The 22,103-nt window shown below is 42.6% G+C and overlaps 2 protein-coding genes across 11 annotated transcripts in view; one reads left to right on the plus strand and one right to left on the minus strand.

Annotated features, from left to right (window-relative positions):
* mapta (microtubule-associated protein tau a) overlaps window positions 1-16,587 on the plus strand; it is a 43,344-nt gene extending 26,757 nt beyond the window's left edge. For all 5 annotated transcript variants that reach the window (XM_035406216.1, XM_035406212.1, XM_035406214.1 and 2 more), the window contains 3 exons: window positions 3,998-4,079; window positions 4,881-4,987; window positions 12,466-16,587. In XM_035406216.1, the coding sequence (XP_035262107.1) occupies window positions 3,998-4,079; window positions 4,881-4,987; window positions 12,466-12,681 (405 nt within the window). In that variant the 3' untranslated portion in view covers window positions 12,682-16,587. The remainder of the gene's footprint in view (window positions 1-3,997; window positions 4,080-4,880; window positions 4,988-12,465) is intronic.
* Window positions 16,588-18,638: 2,051 nt separating this feature from the next.
* Window positions 18,639-22,103, minus strand: part of LOC118221281 (KAT8 regulatory NSL complex subunit 1-like) — a 62,091-nt gene continuing 58,626 nt past the window's right edge. For 3 of the 6 annotated variants that reach the window (XM_035406206.1, XM_035406205.1, XM_035406207.1), the window contains 5 exons: window positions 21,201-21,322; window positions 20,749-20,806; window positions 19,958-20,070; window positions 19,443-19,668; window positions 18,639-18,905 (listed from right to left, as the gene is read on the minus strand). In XM_035406206.1, the coding sequence (XP_035262097.1) occupies window positions 18,693-18,905; window positions 19,443-19,668; window positions 19,958-20,070; window positions 20,749-20,806; window positions 21,201-21,322 (732 nt within the window). In that variant the 3' untranslated portion in view covers window positions 18,639-18,692. The remainder of the gene's footprint in view (window positions 18,906-19,442; window positions 19,669-19,957; window positions 20,071-20,748; window positions 20,807-21,200; window positions 21,323-22,103) is intronic. The other 3 variants (XM_035406211.1, XM_035406209.1, XM_035406210.1) reach the window with 3 other exon arrangements.

The raw sequence follows: 22,103 nt of genomic DNA on the forward strand, positions 1-22,103 counted from the left end.
TTCAGTAGTCATTATCCTGTTCAATGAGGAATTAGAAATAGATTGTGAATTCCCAGCAGTTTCTCTTGAGCTGATGTTAAAATCGTATACATTTAAGACAAATATTAAAAATTTTTAAGAAATTATAAATAAATATTAATACATATTTATTTAATTTGGCTAGAATATCCTTACATCTTGGGCTAAAGCTGATTATCCTGTCCAATAAGTGTTAAAGCATTCAAATATCTTCCATTCAACTATTTTTAAAAAAATGGCCACAAAAGTCAAATGCTGCTGGTTCTTGCAGATGTCTTGTTGGTTCTGCACTGTAAAAATCCTAAATATCGTCTATCCCCATTAGCTTTGAATAATATTAGCATTCTTTTGGGAGCTCTGAAAATGAATGGATGGAATGAAACCTTTGTTCCCATCTTACAATAAGACTATTCTTCACTTCTATATCAAGCCTTCTGCGTATTAAGAGTCTTGTCATATTCTGAACTGGTTTCATTCATGACAGCCTTTCACTTGGCCGCCCCCGCCTCAGACAGAAACAACCCTGGTACACACAGATTCCATCGTCAGTTATACGAATCTCTGCCCATTTCACATGAGCCTTTTGTGGTAGGCTGAGAGCGAAACGTCTTCAGACATTTCATAAACCTAGAGTCTTTATCAGTAATAATTGGCTAAGCTGCACAGTGCAGACATGTTATGTTATAAAAGGGGGCCATCAAAAAAAAAAAAAAATCCAACTGAGACACTGCAAGCCTGCCACTTTCCACATTAAAAAAAAATGGATTTGCACTTTGCTGGAAAGTGCCTCCCGATTGATTAATTAGAAAAGAAAAACAGAGAACAAAAAAAAAAAAGGTGAATGCTTTAATTCCAAAGACTTTTTTTAATATAGACCAAAGAAGACCTTACAGGGTCTAAAATGATTTTGTTCTGGGTGGAAACACTACTGCATGAGCATCTTTCCTGCAGAGAGCAGAGCATCCCCAGTTCTGCTCTGTATGTGTTAGGTGTGTCTGTTATCCCAACGTACGACACCACACCCCCTTTAACCCCCAAGTGTTGCCTACACTCCGAGATTATACGCTCACCTTCCGATTAATGTATGTGATGTGGAACTAAACTCCCGGTGCCAGTGTCCATTGTGCTCCCGACTTTGCATGGTGTGACTAAATACATTGAGTAGATTAGAACCCAACTCATTGTCACTGTCTCCATTGACCTGTGCTAGCAGTGGGGTTCTCTGGGTTGGGAACTGCCATGTATTGCAGACCAGCCAGGCCACCCCCGTGCCTCCCGTCCTCCCCACCACTTTCCGTGAGCCACCCAGCTACCTGCTGAAAATACGACTACTCCATTCGCCCTTCTTCCACCATCAGCAGTTGGCATTTGTGAGGTGACATTCAACAACAGCATGACAGGGGAAAACGATAACCTGACACTAAACACTAATGCAGATTAATACGACTGGATGTTTGTTTGTTTGTTTTTGGTGCCTCTGCGCTGGTGTCCAGCGAGGAGAACACAGCGTGGTTGTTCTTCACCCCCCCCCCCCCCCTCCCCACCCCCCGTGTGGCGGGGTTGGGCTGTGTTTTTGCAGCAGGCTGCTGGACTCGAGTGAAGCGGTGACCTCACTCTCTCTCTCTCTCTCTCTCTCTCGGGACTGAGAGCTCTTGTGTTGCGTTGCGAAGGCACCGGCTTAGCCTTGACCCCACCTGCTGCGATGAGGTAATGCGGTCGGAGCGGTCGTCAAGGACGCCTTGTTCCGCCGCGCTGCTGGAAAGTGCCCGCGATCGGTGCGCGCGTTCCGTGTCGCGCGCACGTGCTCTCTCGCGCTTCGCGAAGGCTTACGCGCGGCTCCTCGTTCAAAAAGGAACGTGGGGAAATGGATCCGAACGGGCAAGTGACTCTCATTCTGGAGAGACTCTCCGGTTGGCACAGAAATACGATGCACTTGCTTCGAAGGAAGAGCCAATGGGCTTTCGTCAACTTAAGGGGGTGTGGTGTTCACTTGGGAATGCATTCAGTTGTAAGAAATGGTGGAATTAAAATGAGTTTGAATCATGTACCTGAGATGATAGATGCATGTCTATGCAGAAATATATGCATGGCCACTTACCATATTTTCAATAGAACAGCACATTGTTTGGGTTTTACACACAAGCTCTATCTGAATCGTCTGTAACAGCGAGTCTCTGTTTACTGGCTAAGGTCTAAACGCAAACAGCATCATTCAAACAGACAACATCGTCTACACATCACTGATCCTAGTTTTGTGGCTTTACTGGCCACTCGGGTACAAACAACTGCATTTAGATTCTTTACTATACGATATTACATTCAAATGCTAACAAACATAAATTTTAAAAGAGATACATTATTAAATATTGAATAATCCTCATTATTAACTGATATAGATGCTGAGTTGCATCCCATTGTGGCTGTATTAATGGCAGGGATGATGCTAATTAAAGTCATAAGCTTGACTTGTTTAGAGTGTAATCAGTAGAATAAGATAAGTGCTGCAATGCAAAATGAAGGGGTTATTTGAATGGGTTTTGCTGCTGTTACAGCGTGGGCTACTGGCAGTGCATGGCTAACACTGCGTCTGCCTGGAATTGCTGGTTATTGCACTGGAGGCTCAAAAGACATTCAGTGCTGGCACTGACACATTAGCATTGCTGTGCAATACCTGCAGACTTTGGCAGCATGCTAATAATTACACCATGTGTGTGTGCTGCGGTCTTGATATCTATAACATTTGTACGTTACAATCTTTGATGGGCCTTGGAGTGATCTCACAATGCACGTGAAGTTAAGGAAGATATTATTGTTCCTTTTTCCTCAAAAAAAAAAAGCCCTGAATTGGTTCATTTGTTCGCCTGTTGTCTGTGAGGTGGTGTATAGTGGTGATTTTGAAGTAATTTACAATTGAGAAAGTTCTGACTTTTTATATTCCGTCTTTTAAACATGGGCAAGTTTCTGTTCTATTCTGACAAACGTAATAACACGGAGCATGGCATTAATGTAGGGGGCTATTTATGAAGTTTGTTTTCAATTATCTCTTAGCGGTTTCATTGTTTTGTGTTTCATTTAAGAAATTCTGAGGCATAAATCTGTTGTTCAATTAAGTTTCTTTTTTTTAAATTATTTTTTCAGTATTTTTTACACACCAACACTTCTAATTTACAGAACTGTCAATGGCGGTCTTGAAACAATGATTTCACTGATGTGGTTACCGTGCAATGTATCTGGTTCATAAATGCAGTCAGAAGCCCACAGTATATGAGAGATTGGTTCGTCATTTTTTCTGATTTTATTTGGTTTTTCTTTTCTTGTTTCGCGCTGCATTATAAAACTATCATTTTTGTTCTTTCAGTATTTACCAAGATTATGTTTAAGTTTTACAGCAACGAGGTATTTGACTTTTCTTTTTATGTCACCTCATTTTTTTACCTTCATTAATATCATTGATCATCCCATTTCTTGTCACTACAAATGAAGGAGCATTGTCTTCTTCCACAAACAATTCCCAGGGGGAAAACAGAATGAAAAGAAAGTTGAAACTGATAGTCTAGTCTCTCCATGAACACATAGGTGTTTCATCGAATAACATGGGAAATTCCTTTTCAACTGTCCTCAGCTACAGTTAACACAGGCAATACAGGCAATTGATGAGACTCATTAAGATTATGCAGCCAAAATCTGTTTTGTTTATTGGCTTGGTTGGCTTAGGACGAAGCCATTTTCACACAGCCCCACATGCAGTCGTTTCTACACTTTCTTTTCATTCTGAGGGAATTTGTTGCTATGGAGAGAAATGAAACCTTGAATATTCTCCCTCACGACCAACGACCGAACTAACAGGCCAATGTAGAAAGCAAGTCCTGGTGTTCCTCGCATGTGTCTTGCCTGCTCATTCCAGATGTCTGGGTGTTCAGTCAAACGAAACCTGAAAACTGACCAACAATACTAACTGCTCTCTTTTGTCCCTGTCCAGGTTCAAATCGTCCATAAAAAGATTGATTTGAGCAATGTGCAATCAAAATGTGGCTCTAAGTCCAACATTCACCACAGACCAGGTAACGTTAGAGCTTCATTTGTCACTAACTGGCCTTTGTTTACAGGTTTAAATGATAGCAGTGAAACGTTAACAATAGTAATTGTTCAGTATGTATGTATGCATGTGCGTGTGTCTGTATACGGGGCTGTTCTAAAGTAGGTGAAATGTGTATTTTTCCTATATACTTACATTTTATACTTACACTTGGATTTGAGATCAAAAGAAAAATACGAGACAAAAGTAATGACAATCAGCTTTCGTTTTATCGTATTTACATCTGTAAATTTTCAACTGTGCAAAATAAAGTTAACAGATGAATTTCAAGTAAATCAAAGCAATAAAGTCTAATACTATATTTTGTTCCACAGCCCTGACTGCATTAAGTCTATGATCCATTAACATTAACATCACCAAACATTTGGTTTCTAATTTGGATATGCCTTCTCAGGCCTTCACTGCAGCTGCTTTCAGCTATCCTTCTTCATGAATCGTTCAGTTATAGATTCCTTGTTTTTCAGCCATAGTTTATTTTCTGGCCTCTTATGACGGTACATGCTTTCTGACTCAAAATGCAATCTCTACAGATGAAATCAATGCCCAAAACCAAGACTTGACACTCCCTGCTCTTTAATGTGTGAACAGCTCATGCAAAAGGAAACAGCTGAGCAACATTCAACACGTCAGTCATCCATTAACTTAATTTTGCACAGCTGAAAATGAGGGGACTTAACACAAAAATATCTGTTTCTGTAATACACACCTCTCTCTCTACGTTTATGTATATTAATGATCAATCTTTTCCCTTCTCTTCTGTCACAAGGTGGAGGAAATGTGGAGATCAAATCTGAGAAGGTGGATTTCAAGGTCCAGTCAAAGATTGGCTCTCTTGACAACATTGGTCATGTTGCCGGGGGTGGGCAGAAGAGGGCAAGTATAGTGAATGAATGAGTGAATGAAATGTTTCATAAATTAAGAGTAAACTAAATTTGATTAAATATGTGGTGGGCTCCATAATGTTTGGAACAAAGATGTTTTTTTATTGATTTATCTCTGTACTCCATAACTTTAGATTTGTAATCAAACAATTCACATGTGGTTAAAGTGCAGATTCTAATTATTAAAGGGTATTTTTATACATTTTGGTTTCACCATGTAAAAATTATAGCACTTTTTAGACATATCCCCCACTTTAGGGCACCATGTTTGGGACAAATGGCTTCACAGGTGTTTCTGATTAGTCAAGAGTGTTCAATTGCTTCCTCTGTGCAGGTATAAGAGAGCTGTCAGGATCTAGTCTTGATTCGGCTCTTTTGATTGCTTTTGGAGTCTGTTATTGGTGTTTTGCAACCCAAGGACCAGAGTTGTGCCAAACAAAGTCAAGGAAGCCATTATGAGGCTGACAAATTGTCTGGTAGACCAAGGAAGACCTTGACAGTTGATGACCAGAAAATTCTCATTCTCACTATAATGAAGAATCTCCTCCAAACACCTCTCCGAAAGACCAGAAACATGCTTCAGGAGCAAAACTTGGATGTGTCAGTGACTACAGTCCACAGAAAACTTCATGATCAGAACTACATTTCAAGATGCTAACTACTAGTTAGCCACAAAAACAGGAAGGCCAGGTTAGTTTGCTAAGAAGTACCGAAAGGAGCCTGCAGTCCTGGAAAAGGGTCTTAAGGACATATGAGACCAAGATTCACTTGTATCAAAGTGATGACAAGAGCAAAGTGTGGAGGCCAAAAGGAACTTCCCAGGATCCAAAGCACCCCCCTCATCTAGAAAACATAAGGGGGGTGGGGGGGGGGGGGTGTTATGTTTTGCGTATGTATGGCTGCCACAGGTTCTGGCTCACTAGACTTCAGTGATGATGCAACCGCTGATAGCAGCAGCAAAAAGAAGAACCTGTTCCAGCAAAGGCCTCCAAACTCATTGGACAGCGCATCATCTTACAGCAAGCCAATGATCACAAACATACTGCTAAAGCAACAAAGGAGTTTTTCAAAGCCATTCTTGAATGGCTAAGTTATTCAGCCGATATGAATCCAATTGAACATGCACTTCATATGCTGAAGAGAAAACTTAAGGCAACCAGTGCCCATAACAAGCAGGAGCTGAAGACAGCTGCCATACAGGCCTGGCAGAGCATCATCAGAGAACATACTCAGAATGTACACTTTAACCACATGTGAATTGCTTGATTACTAATCTATAATTGTGCAGTGCACAGCAAAATCAAGGGGAAAAAAGTAGAGCCCACTGTACAAAGATCAATGCTTCTCCACATGCTACATAATTTGAAAAAAATAACTTGTTTGGTAAGGTCAATATTAGCAACTTCAAATGTGAATGTAAATATTTAATGGTATTTTAACAATTCTACAGCCCATTGAATTTATACTCAAGTTGAAATCATGTCTTTAAAGATTTTCCAACTTTTGGACATTGCTTTCTTGGCAGAGCTCTTGCATGCTGCTTGGCAAACCATAACTCTAGCTCCTGCAAAATAGCATTTGGCAGACGCTCTTATCCAGAGCGACGTACAACAAAGTGTATAACCATAACCAGGAACAAGTATGACGAAAATCCTAGAGAGAAGTACCGGTCCAAGTGCAGGGAACAACCACATAGTTCAACTTGGACCCTGAAGGTTAAACTGTTTAACACTAACACAAACGAGAACAGCAACAACGCAGTCTATGCAAAAATACAAGCAGTAGTTAAGACAGGTGCATTAACTAAGTCACCTACAAAACAGCTACCTAGTTACAACCCTAAGCTTACAGTCATTTACAGGGAGGTAGGGAGGGATGGGGAGAGGTGTAGCCTGAAGAGGTGAGTCTTCAGTCGTCGCTTGAAGTGGGTCAGTGTCTCAGCTGTTCTGACCTCCACGGGGAGGTCATTCCACCATCGTGGGGCCAGAACAGACATGCTTGCAACATGCTTAAATGCCCCCACAACTTCACAGTACTTTAGTATATTTGTTGACAGTGACATAACAACAATGTTTACAACTACAGTAACAATAGCCATACAACTATGCATGTAGCCCCATACTTAGTCTTTCTGAGGATTGTGATGTAACCAAAAATATTCACAGATCTATTCCAGTGCATAATTACATTAGTCATCTATACAGCAACAAGATCAAGTTAAAACCTAGTATATGGCTGGACCTAACACACGTGATCCGGCCGACCAATGGTGTAACTTCATAACTCGGCCGGCTAATGGTTAACTTCATCACTCAGTCACAGACATTTGTGTTTGTAGGGCTGGCCCTGCTGTTGTGGTCCAGCCAAAAAACACATTATCTGTCCTGTAGCCACATATGATTAGTTGCACCTTGTTCACAAATCTAATTTTCCATTATTCATTAAACTGAGATTTCAGAAGTGAACTAGTTTCATTTTGACGGTGTTCTCATTGCACAGTCTCAAGATGGTGTCAGACAAAGGTCAGGAAGGAATGACCCTGCTCATGAGTTACAGGCCGAGTTGAACATGGGGCTTAAAAGGCAGGAGAGATCACAGTGGTTTCCTTGGTAACAGTGGCTGCTGGCCTCCCTGTCATCCTTCCCCCTCTCTTTTCTTCTTTACCCTGTGTGTTTGGTCACGCCCCTTCTTTTCTTTCATCCTCCATTCTCATTTCTGCTAGCCTCTCACTTCTCCAGCACCAGCTAACTGAGCTAACGGTCAGGAGATGGGGCTGTGTTTGCTGACGGACAGCTCAAAGCCAAATTCAGCCTCCCTTTTTACGCATTTACTGATAAAATAGCCACAGGCTGTAAAATGTCACATTTTTTTTTACGACTTTATATATTTTAATTATATTATAATTATAATATATAATTGCATCATAAAAAAATATTTAAAAAACTGCAATCTGACCTGTGGCTTCAGTAAATGCTGTGCTGCCTTCAGCTTGTTTCCTGTTCTAGCTCCCACTTGAAGTAAAGTTGTTCCTCAGTTTATTCGTTTTTGTTGATGTTCACGCATGTTTTTCATCTACACGGGGGTTCCACTTTAGAGAGAGAAGGGGAAGGAGGCAGAGGGGGGTGGCAAAGATGTCCCCCTAAACGGGGCTGACATCATGCCCATCCCCACTGCCACCGTAAGACAGTCACCCCAGACCCCCCGCCCCCCCCCGAACCCATCACACCTGATCAGCACCCCCCCGCCCCAAAAAAGGCTTGAGGACTCCAGTGAGTACACACCATCCACCTGACTTCTTTGTTTATAATGTAGTTACAGAAAGCGGCACATCCATTACCTTTGTCCTGTCTATGTGTAACATGTCTCAGAATGACCATGACCATTAAACCATAAAGATTTAGTGCACCTACCAAAAGCACCATCACAAATTTGCGTGACATATAGAGCGCCCTCCAAAAGTATGGGAACGGTAGAGTAAAATGTGTTATTTTTGCTATAAACTTAAGCCATTTGGATTTGAGGTTCATCAGACAAAAGTACAGATAATGAGCTGTTATTACATGGCGTATATTTTACTATTTTACAGAAATTTTTGAGTCCCCCAATATCAGCTGTGCAAAAGTTAATGGATGATTGACAGGTGTTAACTGTTGTTCAGACGTCTCCTTTTGCATTGGACTGTTCACACATAAAAGAGCAGCGAGTGTCTGGTCTTGGTTTTAGCCTTTGTTTTCACCAGTGGAGACTGCATTTAGAGTAAGAGGCATACACCACCATGAAGACCAGAGGAAACACTATGGCTGAAAAACAACTAATCTGTAAACTGAAAAGAAAGAAGAATTAATTGAGAAGGACAGCAGTTATATCAAATACAGCAGTTTGTAAAGTCTTGAAAAACAGAAATCACTGGTGGACACAGAGATAAACACCGTACAGGTCGGCCAAGGAAGACAACTGCAGTTGAGGATAGACAAATCCTAAGAGCTGTGAAGAAAAACAGTATAACAATGTTCAGCGACTTCACCAGCAGTCTCCAGAGGGCAGGGGTGAAAATAACACAAGCCGTTGTATGCAGAAGACTTTAAATTTAGAGGTTACACTGCAAAATGCAAACCTCTCGTCATCAGCAAGAATCGAAAGGCCAGATTAGAATTCACCAAAAATTACACAGATGAGCCAGAAGAGTTCTGGAACAAAGTTTTATGGACAGATGAGACCAAAATAAACCTTTACCAAAGCGATGGAAAGCCGAAAGTGTGGAGACAGGAAGGAGCGGCCTCATCTGGGAAAAATAGAGGTAGTGCCATGGGTTTGCCATGTATGGCCGCGGAAACAGGCTCACTTGTCTTTATCGATGATGTGATGGAGGATGGCAGCCGTAGGATGCATTCCAAAGTGTAGGCAGATTTTGTGAGATTGTGTACAAAGAAATTCCTCCAACCTCATCTTCCGACACTTCATCCTGCAGCAAGACAATGACCCCAAACTCAATGCCTACGCAACCAAAGCGTTCATCAGTGAGAAAAGTGGAAAGTTTTAGACTTATATCCAATCCAGCAGAGATTTCACTTGCAGAAGAGACAAGACAAAAAGCCCCCAAAACAAAGATGAAATGAGAGCAGCTGAGGCCTGGAAAGGCATTTCCAAAGAAGATAACAAACGATTGGTGAAGTCAATACGTTGTAAACTTTATGCAGTTATTGCATTTAAGGGCTATGGAACGGCATATTTGACTTTATTGCTTATATTTACTTTTAAGATAATCCATTAACTTACTTTTCCACACCTGAAAATATGGGGACTCAACACAAAAACACCTGTTTCTGTAAAATGGTAAAACATACACTTGTAAATACTAATAAAATAAAAGCTGATTGTCTGTATACTTACAAAAAAGTTTAGGAGGCTCCCTAGATCGATGTTCTCATTCTCAACCTGCCATCTAATCATCCCCCAGTTTCACTGGCTCCATAATTCCCACCCTCTCCACCTAAGCTAACGTGTGATGAGCATTCTGTTGCAGAATGGCTATTGTGCATTACCAAGTGTGACTGGACATTTAACTTTGTACATACCACAGTAGACTAATACAACGACATGTTTTTCAAACAGAAAAATGCCGGTGTAGGCTACCAATAAAAATGGACCTCTAGGCTATATAAAAACGGATATCTAGCCCACTTGTTTAAAAGGTTAAACACCGCGAAGGTTTGACAAAAAAAAGAAGCAATCTTTACGTTCTTAGGATATTGTTTATCATTTAAACATATTCATACTAGCCTGCTACACAACATTTTTAAAACGGGACTGACTCTGCTTTCTTTTATTCTTACCTTTCATAACTGTGCGTAAACGTCAGATTCCCTATATATAGGGAATACATATATGCCCGATTTATGGTCACTGTGTTAGCCATGACAACTGATAAATTCGATTAAACTGAACGAGTGTCGCGAGTGACGTTTAACTGACAGATAATTGGCCGTCTGAGACGTGCATGCCTTTTATTCATTGGCTGGAAAGTAGGCTATTATTTTTGGGGAAACCATGAATGAATATCCTATAACAACAAGTATGCTATTTTACATAGTCAGAACATAGTTTTGTTCATTTTTATATTCATTAAATACTAAATACTTTTGGGACTCAAGGACCGGCAGCATTTATACTGACCACCCGCTCCCACCTGCAGTATGCTAAATATCTCCCGCTACCGCACAAATGACCGAGTCCCACAGTAGCCTACCCGCGATAATCCCGGGTAATATTATTATTATTAGTAGTAGTAGTAGTAGTAGTAGTAGTAGTACTAGTAGTAGGCTAGTTTGTTTTTAACTTGTAATCAGATTTAACAACATCGTAACTAGCCATTACCAATGTGGTTTTTTTTTCTTTTCGTTTTTCTGAGAGAAGGGCTTGTTAGCTAATGTGTTCAATAAGCAAGTTTAGCTGGTGGCAAACTAATTTACTGGCATGTTGCTAGAAGTGCTTGCTAGATGTTGTTTTAGACAAGTATTGCAAGGCATATTGCTATATCATATTGTTTTTGTAAACATTGCTTATAGTTCTGTTGCTTCCTTGCTACAGAGGCTAGTCTGTCAAAACACGCTTAAATTTCTGCCTCCAGTAGGAGCCTGGCAAGTGAATCCCAGCTCCAGCAAATCCGCAGCGTGTATCATTTGTAACATTGTCTTAAAAGTGGGATGAACCCCCTAATCCTAGTTTGAAGTAATCTTTTCAACAATTCCTCTAAACAAAATCGTCACTCTTAGAATGGGCCTGGGAGAAAAATCCTGGGATAATAAACAATGATAACGTCATAATACCAACTGCATATCAAATGTACAATTTATTCCAATAAAACAAATAATACACTGTTCTTAACTAATGCAATGATGCAAATTAAATGATAATTATAGGCAGCCATACCAAATACATACATTAAGTAAGTAAGTAACTTAAAGTAATCAACAGCAATCAATATACTTATATCGAAATTAAATGAAAAAGGACATGAAATAGCCTTTGTATTCACATCCAATAATTATGCCAGTCACGTCAGTTATCTGTGCACATAATAGTTCATCTATATATAAGCATGGTAATATAAGTTTATTCATATTTTACTTTTTTATATAAAAATAAAATAAAAAATAATATTTTACTAAGTATTATGACCCTGGTTCATTAGGGAAGAGAGTTAAACACGCACCTCTTTAATATGTTTTTCCTGTTGTTGTGAGTGCTCCCTGTTGCAAAAGCACTTTGATCTTGGTTTCTATTGTGCTGAACAAAATTTGGGGAATGCTGCTCTCATTCAACAAGCTGCCCATGCAACATTCAAGGGAATATATGATGAAGTCAGATGTGGTATTGTTTCTGACACGATGATACTATAATTAGGTGTCGTCAGTTTCTAATAACATCTCTTAAACATGTCCCCTCCGAAAAAAAGAGCATACAAGTTCATAGCAAACATTACTGTTTTACCCATGTAGGCTATAACAAATACTTTTCTTGAGGGATTGCCTGGTGTTTATATCTTGTTGGTAAAAACGTTAGGGATATATTTTACCACAAGAGGGTGCCGTCACACTTCTGAGTTCACCACCTTTGCGATAGTTCCTTACAGTATATTTAAAATACAATGCACTCAAGTCTAAGGAAATGTGTTCTTAAGAGATTAAACTCTTTAAATGATTCCATGTTTTAGGGCCTATAAGCAGACAACAATCAAAACAACCAACATTTGCGCATGGGCAAAATGCAATGTTTCTTATTGTTTTCAGTAATATTGCCCATAATCACAGACACTCACATAAGATTTCAAATGCAGCTCAGCTGTCAATTAGTATAACCAAGAAGCTCAATTCTGGAACAGGAAACGCCAATATATATATATATATATAAGCTGCATTAACAACCTACATTTTATTCCATGTCACTTACGTTTCTCACCTTCGTCAACAGATTGAAACGCACAAGCTGAGTTTCCGCGAACAGGCAAAGGCCCGTACTGACCACGGAGCGGAGATTGTCTCCGTGTCCCCAAACATTTCCACGGATGGCTCGCCACGGCGTCTCAGCAACGTGTCCTCTTCTGGCAGCCTCAACATGACGGATACGCCGCAACTCTCCACACTAGCCGACCAGGTCTCTGCCTCCCTCGTCCAGCAGGGTTTGTGATTCCCTGTTCCCGACAGAATTTCTTCACAGGGAACAAACACAGTCATGATAAAAAAAGAGAGAAAAGTCACCTTGTCTTTCCTCCTTCCTTTAAAAAAAGTCTTGCAGGATTTTCTGACTTTGTTAGGAAAGCAGTTCGCCTTTTGCCATCCTATTGCTGATCAGTTTTGGGGCATAACGATTAGAGCCAGATTAAAATTAAATACAAATTTTGAAAATCACAAATTAACAAAGAAATGTAGTTGGAACTTTTAGGACGCATTGTGCTTGTAAATCTTTTACAGTGTCATTGGTTATATGTAGACTACTAACATAGCCTACCTGACAGAGTAGCGCCATTCACATAGTGGTTTTGAGCCTTATTTTATCGTTGTCGTTGTTTCGTAACCCCTCGTGATAATGACATTTAAAAGGCGTTTCGTCCTGTGCAAAGTATCTATGAACACCAGGCACTTTTGAGAAACTTTTAACATTCTGCATTGTCGAAAACGATTAAATGCTAGTATCCTACCTCGGTGGAAATGATTCGAGTCATTTCGGTGCTCTAAATGCCAAGTCGAAAAAACACATAGGCCAGTCAACGTCTCAATTGCAGAATAAATTTAACGTACACGTTAAACATTAATTTTTACTTTCAATACTAAATGGGTTGACATCTAGGCTACTGGCACTATTTCTTAAGAGCACTTGGGTTTTCCAGTTCAGCTTGATTGTTTAAAGCGCAGTTTGTGGTATTGTAGCTACCACCGTTTTGAGAAGAATTATAGAATGGAAAATGGTAAATGCCATTTCGACAGAGGTGTAACGTGTGAAAATATCAAATAAGCTGGCTTACTGACTTACTGCGAATTGGGAGGAAGGTGTGCTTATGCACTACTTGGAACATTTTACTAGCAAGTTTAGTTCATGTCTCTTTTGCGTCATAGGCTACCCCTGTTGCCGCGTATTTCTTTACCTGCCGCATTAAATTACTGGAATTCTGGGAATGCGTTTGTCATACATATTTTGCCGTCCAAGTCCTGGCTCATGTGCATACCTAGAAAACTTTTGTGTGGAGGGTTGGCCAAGCCATCGTGGTTGTTCATGCAATGCTTGTACACCCTTGTCATTATTGAGCAGATATCACTTTTTAAACAATTGGCACAATGTATAATATAAACAGCCATTGGATAGACAAAAAATCTGGTGTTAGTTTCAGTCTTCACATTTAAAACCAACTTTAGACCATATCAATGAATATTTTCCATATTTTTTGTGTATAATTCCAAGACTAGCCAGGAGGTTTGTTCATGCTACGTTCAACAGGACACAGGCGATTGCACATCAATTACTGTGGTCTAATGCTTTTGAATTCAACTGGCAGTGGAGAGACATAGTTCATTGGGGGTGTTGACAGAAGGGTCAGAGTCTAGGTGTTATAATGTATACTGTGCTTTTAATCCATGGAAACAGTGCCTGTCTAACTCGTTGGCTCTTGATGCGTCATTTTCTAGAAAAGCAGTGTGCGGAAACTATCCTGAGGGATGCACACAGCAGAATATGCTGTTCCAGACAAATGGAGTTATATGTCCAGGGATTCGATAAAAAGTCCCGAATAACATTCAGCCTATTCAAGCGACTTAATCAAATGGAAAAGGGGACAGTCTGTTATGTTCAATGTTAGAACATTCGTTTTTCGCGGGCTTACCTTCAGTGACAACATATTTAAAATATTTAATTTTTATGAGATTAAAATTCTCATTCCTCCCACATGAGACTGCGACCTGTGGACGAATATGGTGAATACACAAAATATCGTTTTTAGATTTACCATTTTGTCTTTCACATTAAGACCTTAATTTCAAATTTGCGGTTTTAAAGGCAGGAGTTTCTCTTAAGAAGTCCCTTTAACTAAATTTTCTGGTCAGCACAACTGCTGTGAGGATGTGCAGGATGGTAGAGACTCGCACAGTACATGAAACCACATCAGTGTTACAGGGTATCTGCTACAGGCAGGGGACTTATGAAGGAGCGCTCTCATTTTGGAAGTAGCAAAAAATGTGTGACGACGATTTCTGAAAATACAAGTGATGCGAAGTAGTCGTCATAGTATATCGATTTCCATTACCCATAATCCTACCAGTTTAATAATCTCCCATTACCTTCCCTGCATGCACAGCAAAAGACAATGCAGCGTGTGACCATGCCTCCCCCTTTCCCTACGCTTTAATTGCTGTGAACACCTCAGCACACTGCTTGTAATGGAAGGATATAGCTAGGAAAAAAAAAAAAAAATACGAAACACTACACGCGTATTACCCAGCCTGTGTTGCGCACCATTCTCTAATTGTGTATTTGTGGAAGTGAGATGTATCTGGTATGAAAATGTTTTTTAATGTGCCCGCTGGCAGTCGTAATTCTTTTTTTAAATTCCAGCACACATCTGTAAATAGTTTTTCTGCTTAGTTAGGTTTTGAGAGTGGCGAGTCTTCACAATTTTGATAAAATTGACCGGCCTGCTGCAAAATAAGAACCACCAACAGACAACAGTCTGAAATAGATCTCTTAAAAAATACTAAACTGTAAAATGTGAAAATGAAGAAATGTGTGTTGCATACTTAGCTAAAAAAAAATCCTAACACGTAAATAAACAGTATCAGTCAGTGATTGCCGTTTGATTTGAACTAATGTGTAACTGCCAAACCTGAGTGCTGAATGGATTGAAACGTTTTCACAAACGCAACATTCAGTCCAATCCTGAGACAGGGAGCACCTAACTTGATTGTACTCAAATCATTGTAGACCTATGTTCTGCTGGACCGTCGACTGGAGACGACATTATTCCATACTTGCTGCCATCACACTTCTAACAACATCGTTGCCCAAGGAGATAGGACACGTTTTGAGCAGGCTCTTCTGACTCGGTGACGAAAGTGCCGGGTTCAGGTCTGAGCAAAGCAAGTGACGATTAGTAACACAGGAACTTAGGAAACTCTTTCCATACCATTTCCTGGAAAATCCGGTTCTACGGCATTTTTTGAGCATGTCTAAGGGGGGGAACATTAAGAGGGAATCTCCTCTTATACCAATGGCGAACTCCTACACTCTTTGGGCCAGTCTTCACTAGCTATGCTCCTTGCATGCACTTAGAGTTTGCAGTATATGTTACTCCTTGTATTTCCCTAGTACTTTCATTGTATATCCTATTATTGCTACTTTATTAGGATATCCATGTAGGTAGCGATCGAAGGGAGTGAACCCAAATAGCAACCCTTTTCTCGGTGGAAACAAGGTTTATAGGTGGTGTATATAGAATTATCCAAAATATATGTATGTGTATTTGTTTGGCATCTTGTTAAAACTATTGCCAAGGAAATATTTCATCAACACAGGTAGAGAGAGGCTTAAATCTAGACATTTTCAGCATGCAACAAATTCCTCTGCATGTAATCTTGTTTTGCTCACCAATAGACCTCAATTCTGAATTAAAGGAATGGAAACGTGTGTTATGTCTATATACTGTGCATTACTGGAACACATACAGTATGACTGGAATAAAGCATGGTTTTCTTTATTGCGATTTGGTCAAGGACAGGGTAATGTTTCAGTCTGAACACTTGCTTAAAAAAAAAAATAAAAAAAAGAATAAACTGGTGTGGAAAGAGTTGGTTCCGTGAGGCTTTTCAATGTTGTACATTATTCTTTAGCTCCGGCCTTGATGGGTAGGTTTGAAAAGGTGTTGCAGTTTTGATCTTACGGCCTTTTAAATCTTCTGTTTCTGCCATTTTCTTTTATTTCTTTGCAGTTCTAAACTCTAGCTTCGCAATTGTGATCGTCCATATCGTTTTTGTGCGTTTTATTAACTGGTTTACACTGATATATGTTGCTGTAAATGTGAATTTGGAAATAAAGTCTGTATTAAATGGCTGTTATTCTTTTTTGTCTTTTTCCCCAACCATTGAAGCACATCCACAGTACATTCACTGATCAGAAAAGCTAAATGTTCTGATTTTCACATTTCAAGTTTATAGTTTGTAGGTTGTCCAACCAACTAACAAGCAAATAAGTTCAAGATCTCTCCCAAAGTTTAACATGAATGGGTTTTAATGGTACTATATACAAAACAATTCCGCGATTGATTCTGTTAACTGCTGCAACAATTAAACTGGTACATTGAAACCTGTCTTGTGTAACTACAAAAACAGAATACAGTGATACAGGATTTAATGAAAATCACAACTGAGGCATAAAATATAACCTATGGATTTTATATATGTTTATATTTCACATATATACATATATATGTATATATGTACGAGTGTGTAATATACGATATATATTTATGACATATATATGTACATATATATGTGTATTTAACAATCCAGATTGCATAGCAATTTGCAATTTGATGGAAATAGTACTTCAAATTCAATAAATCTGCTAATCAATGACATTAACACAATGTAGGGTGACAAAAAGAAAAGAATTACGCAGCAAAGTAGTCTTGCAATCGGAAAGATCACAATAAATGGTTACCACCAGAGCAGCTGGAGTTGAGGAATAGTCTGAGCGTCGGAAAATTTCCCTTAAAACTCTGAAACCTGAGGTCTACGTGCCCGTCAGTAAATAGCCAGCTGCTACTTGTGAAATGTTGGCTTCCTTTTAAAGAGAACACCCATGGTTTTTCTAAGGTTCTGGTCACAAACACCTCCACACAGCCATCGTGACAAAAAAGCGATCGTGTCACAAAGAACATTTGCGCATCTTATATGAGCCACCTCAGCGCGACGGTGAATCTTTAGCCTAGCACTGACCAATCGCGTGGCTGCGTCCTGCCGTCGTCCAGCCGAGAACTCCCGACAAGCAGAGCTTCTCCACCCGGCATATACCCGCAATGAGCTGCCTGCTACGCCTCAGAGAGAAGGAAAGGGAGGGAGACTTAACGGAGGTGCCGCTTCCGCTCCACCCCTGCGAGTTTCCTTCGCTTTGGCCAGTGATTCGTTTGCGTGTCCTTAATTTCGACAGGCAGTGCTTCCGTAGCGACGTGCCTGCGTTGCAGAGAAGTGCTAGACGGTGGCCGCGACTCACCCCCGTTACCACCACGGTGCTCCCCCTCCCCCTCCTCCTCCCCCTCCCCCTCCTCTCTCACTGATGAAGACATGGGAGTATGCACATGTCAGCAGATTATACAGGGCCGGCAGGAAGAACGACTCCACTGACCAACACATTTGAGAGAATACGAGTGGGTTACCGGCCAAGCAGAACACTGCATAATGTTGACTAGTAATATTACTGCTGATGTACCAAAGAATTTAGCCATTTAGCCTAAATGGGCACAGGGATAGCTCTCCCCAGCTATTAACCCACCAACAACCAAAAAAAACATACAAATCTCTGAAAAGCAAGTGCTCGGGGTAAGTGAAAAGGATGTGGAACAGCTACATGATATACACAACTTTTAGGCGTGTTCTCTTAAAAAGGAAACAACATTGCAGAATGCACTCGCCACGGGGCGAAGAAAAGATGCGAGGGGCCCGCCGTTTTTAACGCCGGCCCCACTCTTAAACTCGCATGGCATCAAGGACATGAAATAATCTAGAAAACACCCCCCTGTCGACAAGCCCCGCCCGAGAGGTCTGCTACATAGTTCCCTGTGAGTGTGCACCCAACATTAGAAATGACACTGAGATGCGTCTGTCACTGTTCAGCCTTCAGCCTGCTTCTGTAAATGGTCTGCAATGTTTTTCAGTTAATTTTTTTTCTTTTTTTTTTTTTCCTCTTTCTCTTTTTACACGTCTGCTTTTCATGTGACAAAAACAATTTTAAAAACAGCTTTTCTATATTCAGTAATGTTCACTAAAAACTGTGAAAAAATTTGGCTGATGTTTGAATATCAAACAACAGGAATCCTTTTAATATATAATTTTTTTTGTTGTAGCTTTAAATCTTTTTTTAATGCCAGTAGGTGTTTTGGGGGGGGGGGGGGGGAGGGTAGGGGTTTGGGGGGTAAGTGTCCTCTCCTCCTGCGCTGCTCATTGCTGGGCGCTGGCGGGGGGGAGCGGCGAGGCGGGCCCGCTCTCCGACTCGGTCCTGCAGCCGGGGGCAGCCCTGCTCCCGGAGGCGCGGCGGGCGCCCCGGCCCGGCCCCTCCCCCTCGGGGCCGCCCTGCTCCGCGGCGGGCTCCAGGGCGGGGTCCTCCTCCAGCGGGAAGTCCCTGCGCTCCCACGGCTGCACCGTCTGGGGAACCCGTAACGGGGAGAGAGAGAGGGGCGGCACGTGAGCACCCGAGCTGCGCGTCACGTGACCGAGAGCCCGACACGCCCACGGCTAACGGCTCAGGCGCGTTTCACTCTGAGCGACATTTAACGAGAGTTCTGAATCCCGCACGCCAGCCGTGAGACACTAGCAGCCACTTGCTAGGGTTGCACAACAAAACTGGCTACTAATGCTAATATGCACACTTGAGTCCTGTAGTTTATACATCTGCGGGTTGAGTTAGACCTACCTATCCGTTCTTTATAAACTTCCATTGGGCTAATGTTATGTATCACTACATGAAGACAGGTGAGCAGTGTGTTCACATTTGCTTTTGCTTACAGTACTAATTGCTGTGGCTAACTATACTCTTACAGGTTACAAACAGACCTTCCGTGCCTCGGTGATGTCACGCAGTTGCGTTTCCGAGATCGGTCACCTCTGTCGCTAACAGGGGCGGCCGCTAAGCTACCGCGGCGCGAGGTTAGCGTGACGCACGGAGACCCGGGGCGGCCGCCCGGCGCTTACCAGCTCCTCGGCGGTGAAGTCGGGCGTGGAGCAGCGCGTGTCCTCGCTGCAGGCCCGGGGGGTGGCGGGGGGCAGGTCGGGGCTGGCGGGGCTCCGAGGCGAGGGCACGGGGCCGTAGTCCTGCAGCGCGTGGAAGTGCGGCGCGTCCGGCGACGCCGGCTGGGGCGTGGACGGGGTGGTGCCGCCCAGCAGGGGCGTCGTGCGCCCGTCCAGGGACTTGTACGACCTGCACGGGGGGGGGCGCCGGGAAGAGGCGTGAAGCGGAAGCGCTGGTGGGGAAGGGGGGCCGCTCGCGCCCGCTTCCCAAATACAGGACATTACGAACACTGCACGCTACGGGAACTGCTTCAAAGGGCCGGAGGAAATTCCACAAGGCGGTCAGTCGTTTCATGCTTGGCTTTTGCTTTTTAAAAAATCTTGATCTCAAAGCGCGGAGACCGAACCACGCTACACGGGGTTTCTCTTTTCTTACGGCCCAAGCTGCACGTGTGAGGGGTGTGCCGACGGGGTCCTACCTGCTGCCCCTCCTCTTGGCGGGAGCGCTGGCCATCCAGGTCCACCGCGAGCGCTCCTGCTCCTCGCACGGCAAGTGCAGCTGAGTGAAGGCGGTGTCCGTCAGATCCTCGATCTGCGCGCACACACACGCACACACGCACGCACAAACACGCACACAAACAAACGAACACGCAGAGACACAAACACGCACACAAACAAACACGCAGAGACACACACAAACACACACAAACAAACAAGCAAAGACACACACAGACACGAAAACACACACAGGCACACACAAACATGCACAAACACACACACAAAGAAACAAACACGCAGAGACACACACGCACGCACAAACACACACAAACAAGCAAAGACACACAGACACGAAAACACACACAGGCACACACAAATGTGTACAAACACACACAAACGCGCAGACACACACACGCACAGACACGAAAACACACACGCACACAGACACACACACATGCACCAACGTACACACACACAGAAGAGAATGCAAAGTCACTAAAAGCTGCACGTGGGTTACAGCTTAAACGGAAGTGAAAAACGCCGATCTTTATTATCGCTCAACGTCGATGGTGCTTCAGCCGCGCGAGCCACCGTCCTACAAATAGCGCGGTGGAGCCTCAGAATCATTACACAAGCGAAACCCAGCCGCTCTGAGCCCATTAATCCCCCCCCCTGCTTTTAAAACCTAAATCTGCAACATCATCTGCTCTGCATAAAGCTCAAAGCCTGATCAGATCCCTCCCGAGCAGGGGCAAAGACATAAGCTCCATACCTCAACATTTTCATCCTCCTCGGCAATCGGCTTCGCAAAAATGTCCACTTCCCGCCAACTGAAAACGAAACCAAGGAGACGTAAAGATGAAATCAACTGGTAGGTAAGATGGTCAGGACCGTTACCGTTTTGACTAACCCTAACTAGCACAGAGAGGAGGAGACACCCTCCAGACCTCTCTTATACATGACAACTAACTAACTATCTCAAAATAAAAAAATGAATCTTTTCCTGCAGTGGGCAAAACCAGTAGTGTTACAATTAATGTGTATTCAGTCACTTAGTGTAGGCCCTAGATGACTATTTCAGTGGACACTGTTTAATGGGCTGGATCAGTGATTGTGACTGAGGATCCTGGACGAGCGCGTGCCGCCTCTATGCAGCCCCAGAGTGCGGGGCGTACGCGTCACGGCCTGATTCTGGACTCTGATTGGGCGCCGGGGGCCCCTTACCTCGGCGTCAGGATCTCTTTGTACTGCAGCTTCTCGACGCGGGTGGTGGCGGCCACCGACATGGGGATGACGATGTTGTTGATGTCGAAGGAGCTCTCTCCTCTTCGCCTCCGTATGGGCTGCTGTGGGGGGAAGGGGGGGGGGGGGGGGGGGGCACACCGCCATCAGAAACCATTGGTCACGCTCGCCCAAGTCTGACTAGCTAGGCGCAAAAACCCGATGCTTGCGTCTGTGGACGGGAACTGGACTTGAGCCGCACAAAGTAGGAACACAGTCATTCATAACTGATATTTACAGTCGTCCTGTAACTCCGGTGACGTAAACATAGTCTGTTACACAAGCGTCGATGCCACAGAAGTTTGAAGTGGCCCAGAAAACTCCTTGTGTCGTAAATTTGGGTCACCTCATCACGGGAGTGAACCACATCAACCAGACTTCGGTAAAAATGCAAAAAGCCAAGTCGCACAGCAACGAGCCACCCGCCTTCACACGTTTAAGCGTGAGGTTTGGGAGTCGCACGTCCACAGCGCTTAAAGACAGACGAGACCTCTGCCGACATCACGCGGAGAGAGAGCGTACGCTGCGCTTACGTCGCCCCCTGCTGTCAAACGCTCACGGCTTACGTTCAGTAACACGCACGCGAGCCAGCGGGCGCGGTTAAACACACAGCGCGAACCGCAAAACTCCCGGCAAGGCGCGCGTTCTCAGAACACGGCACATTAAAAGCCACAGAGGGTAACGGTGGATAACCGGCGAGTGACCACCCAAACCTCATATAAACATTGTACATTTTTATTGATTTACTTCTGTCGCTGTTATTGTATATGCTGTTATTTGTATATATTGTTACATTTACCATTATTGTTTTAACATTATTACTATTTTACATATTATATACGTATG

The sequence above is a fragment of the Anguilla anguilla genome, chromosome 2 (assembly GCF_013347855.1).
Source record: "Anguilla anguilla isolate fAngAng1 chromosome 2, fAngAng1.pri, whole genome shotgun sequence".
In the NCBI taxonomy this organism is placed as follows: Eukaryota; Metazoa; Chordata; class Actinopteri; order Anguilliformes; family Anguillidae; genus Anguilla; species Anguilla anguilla.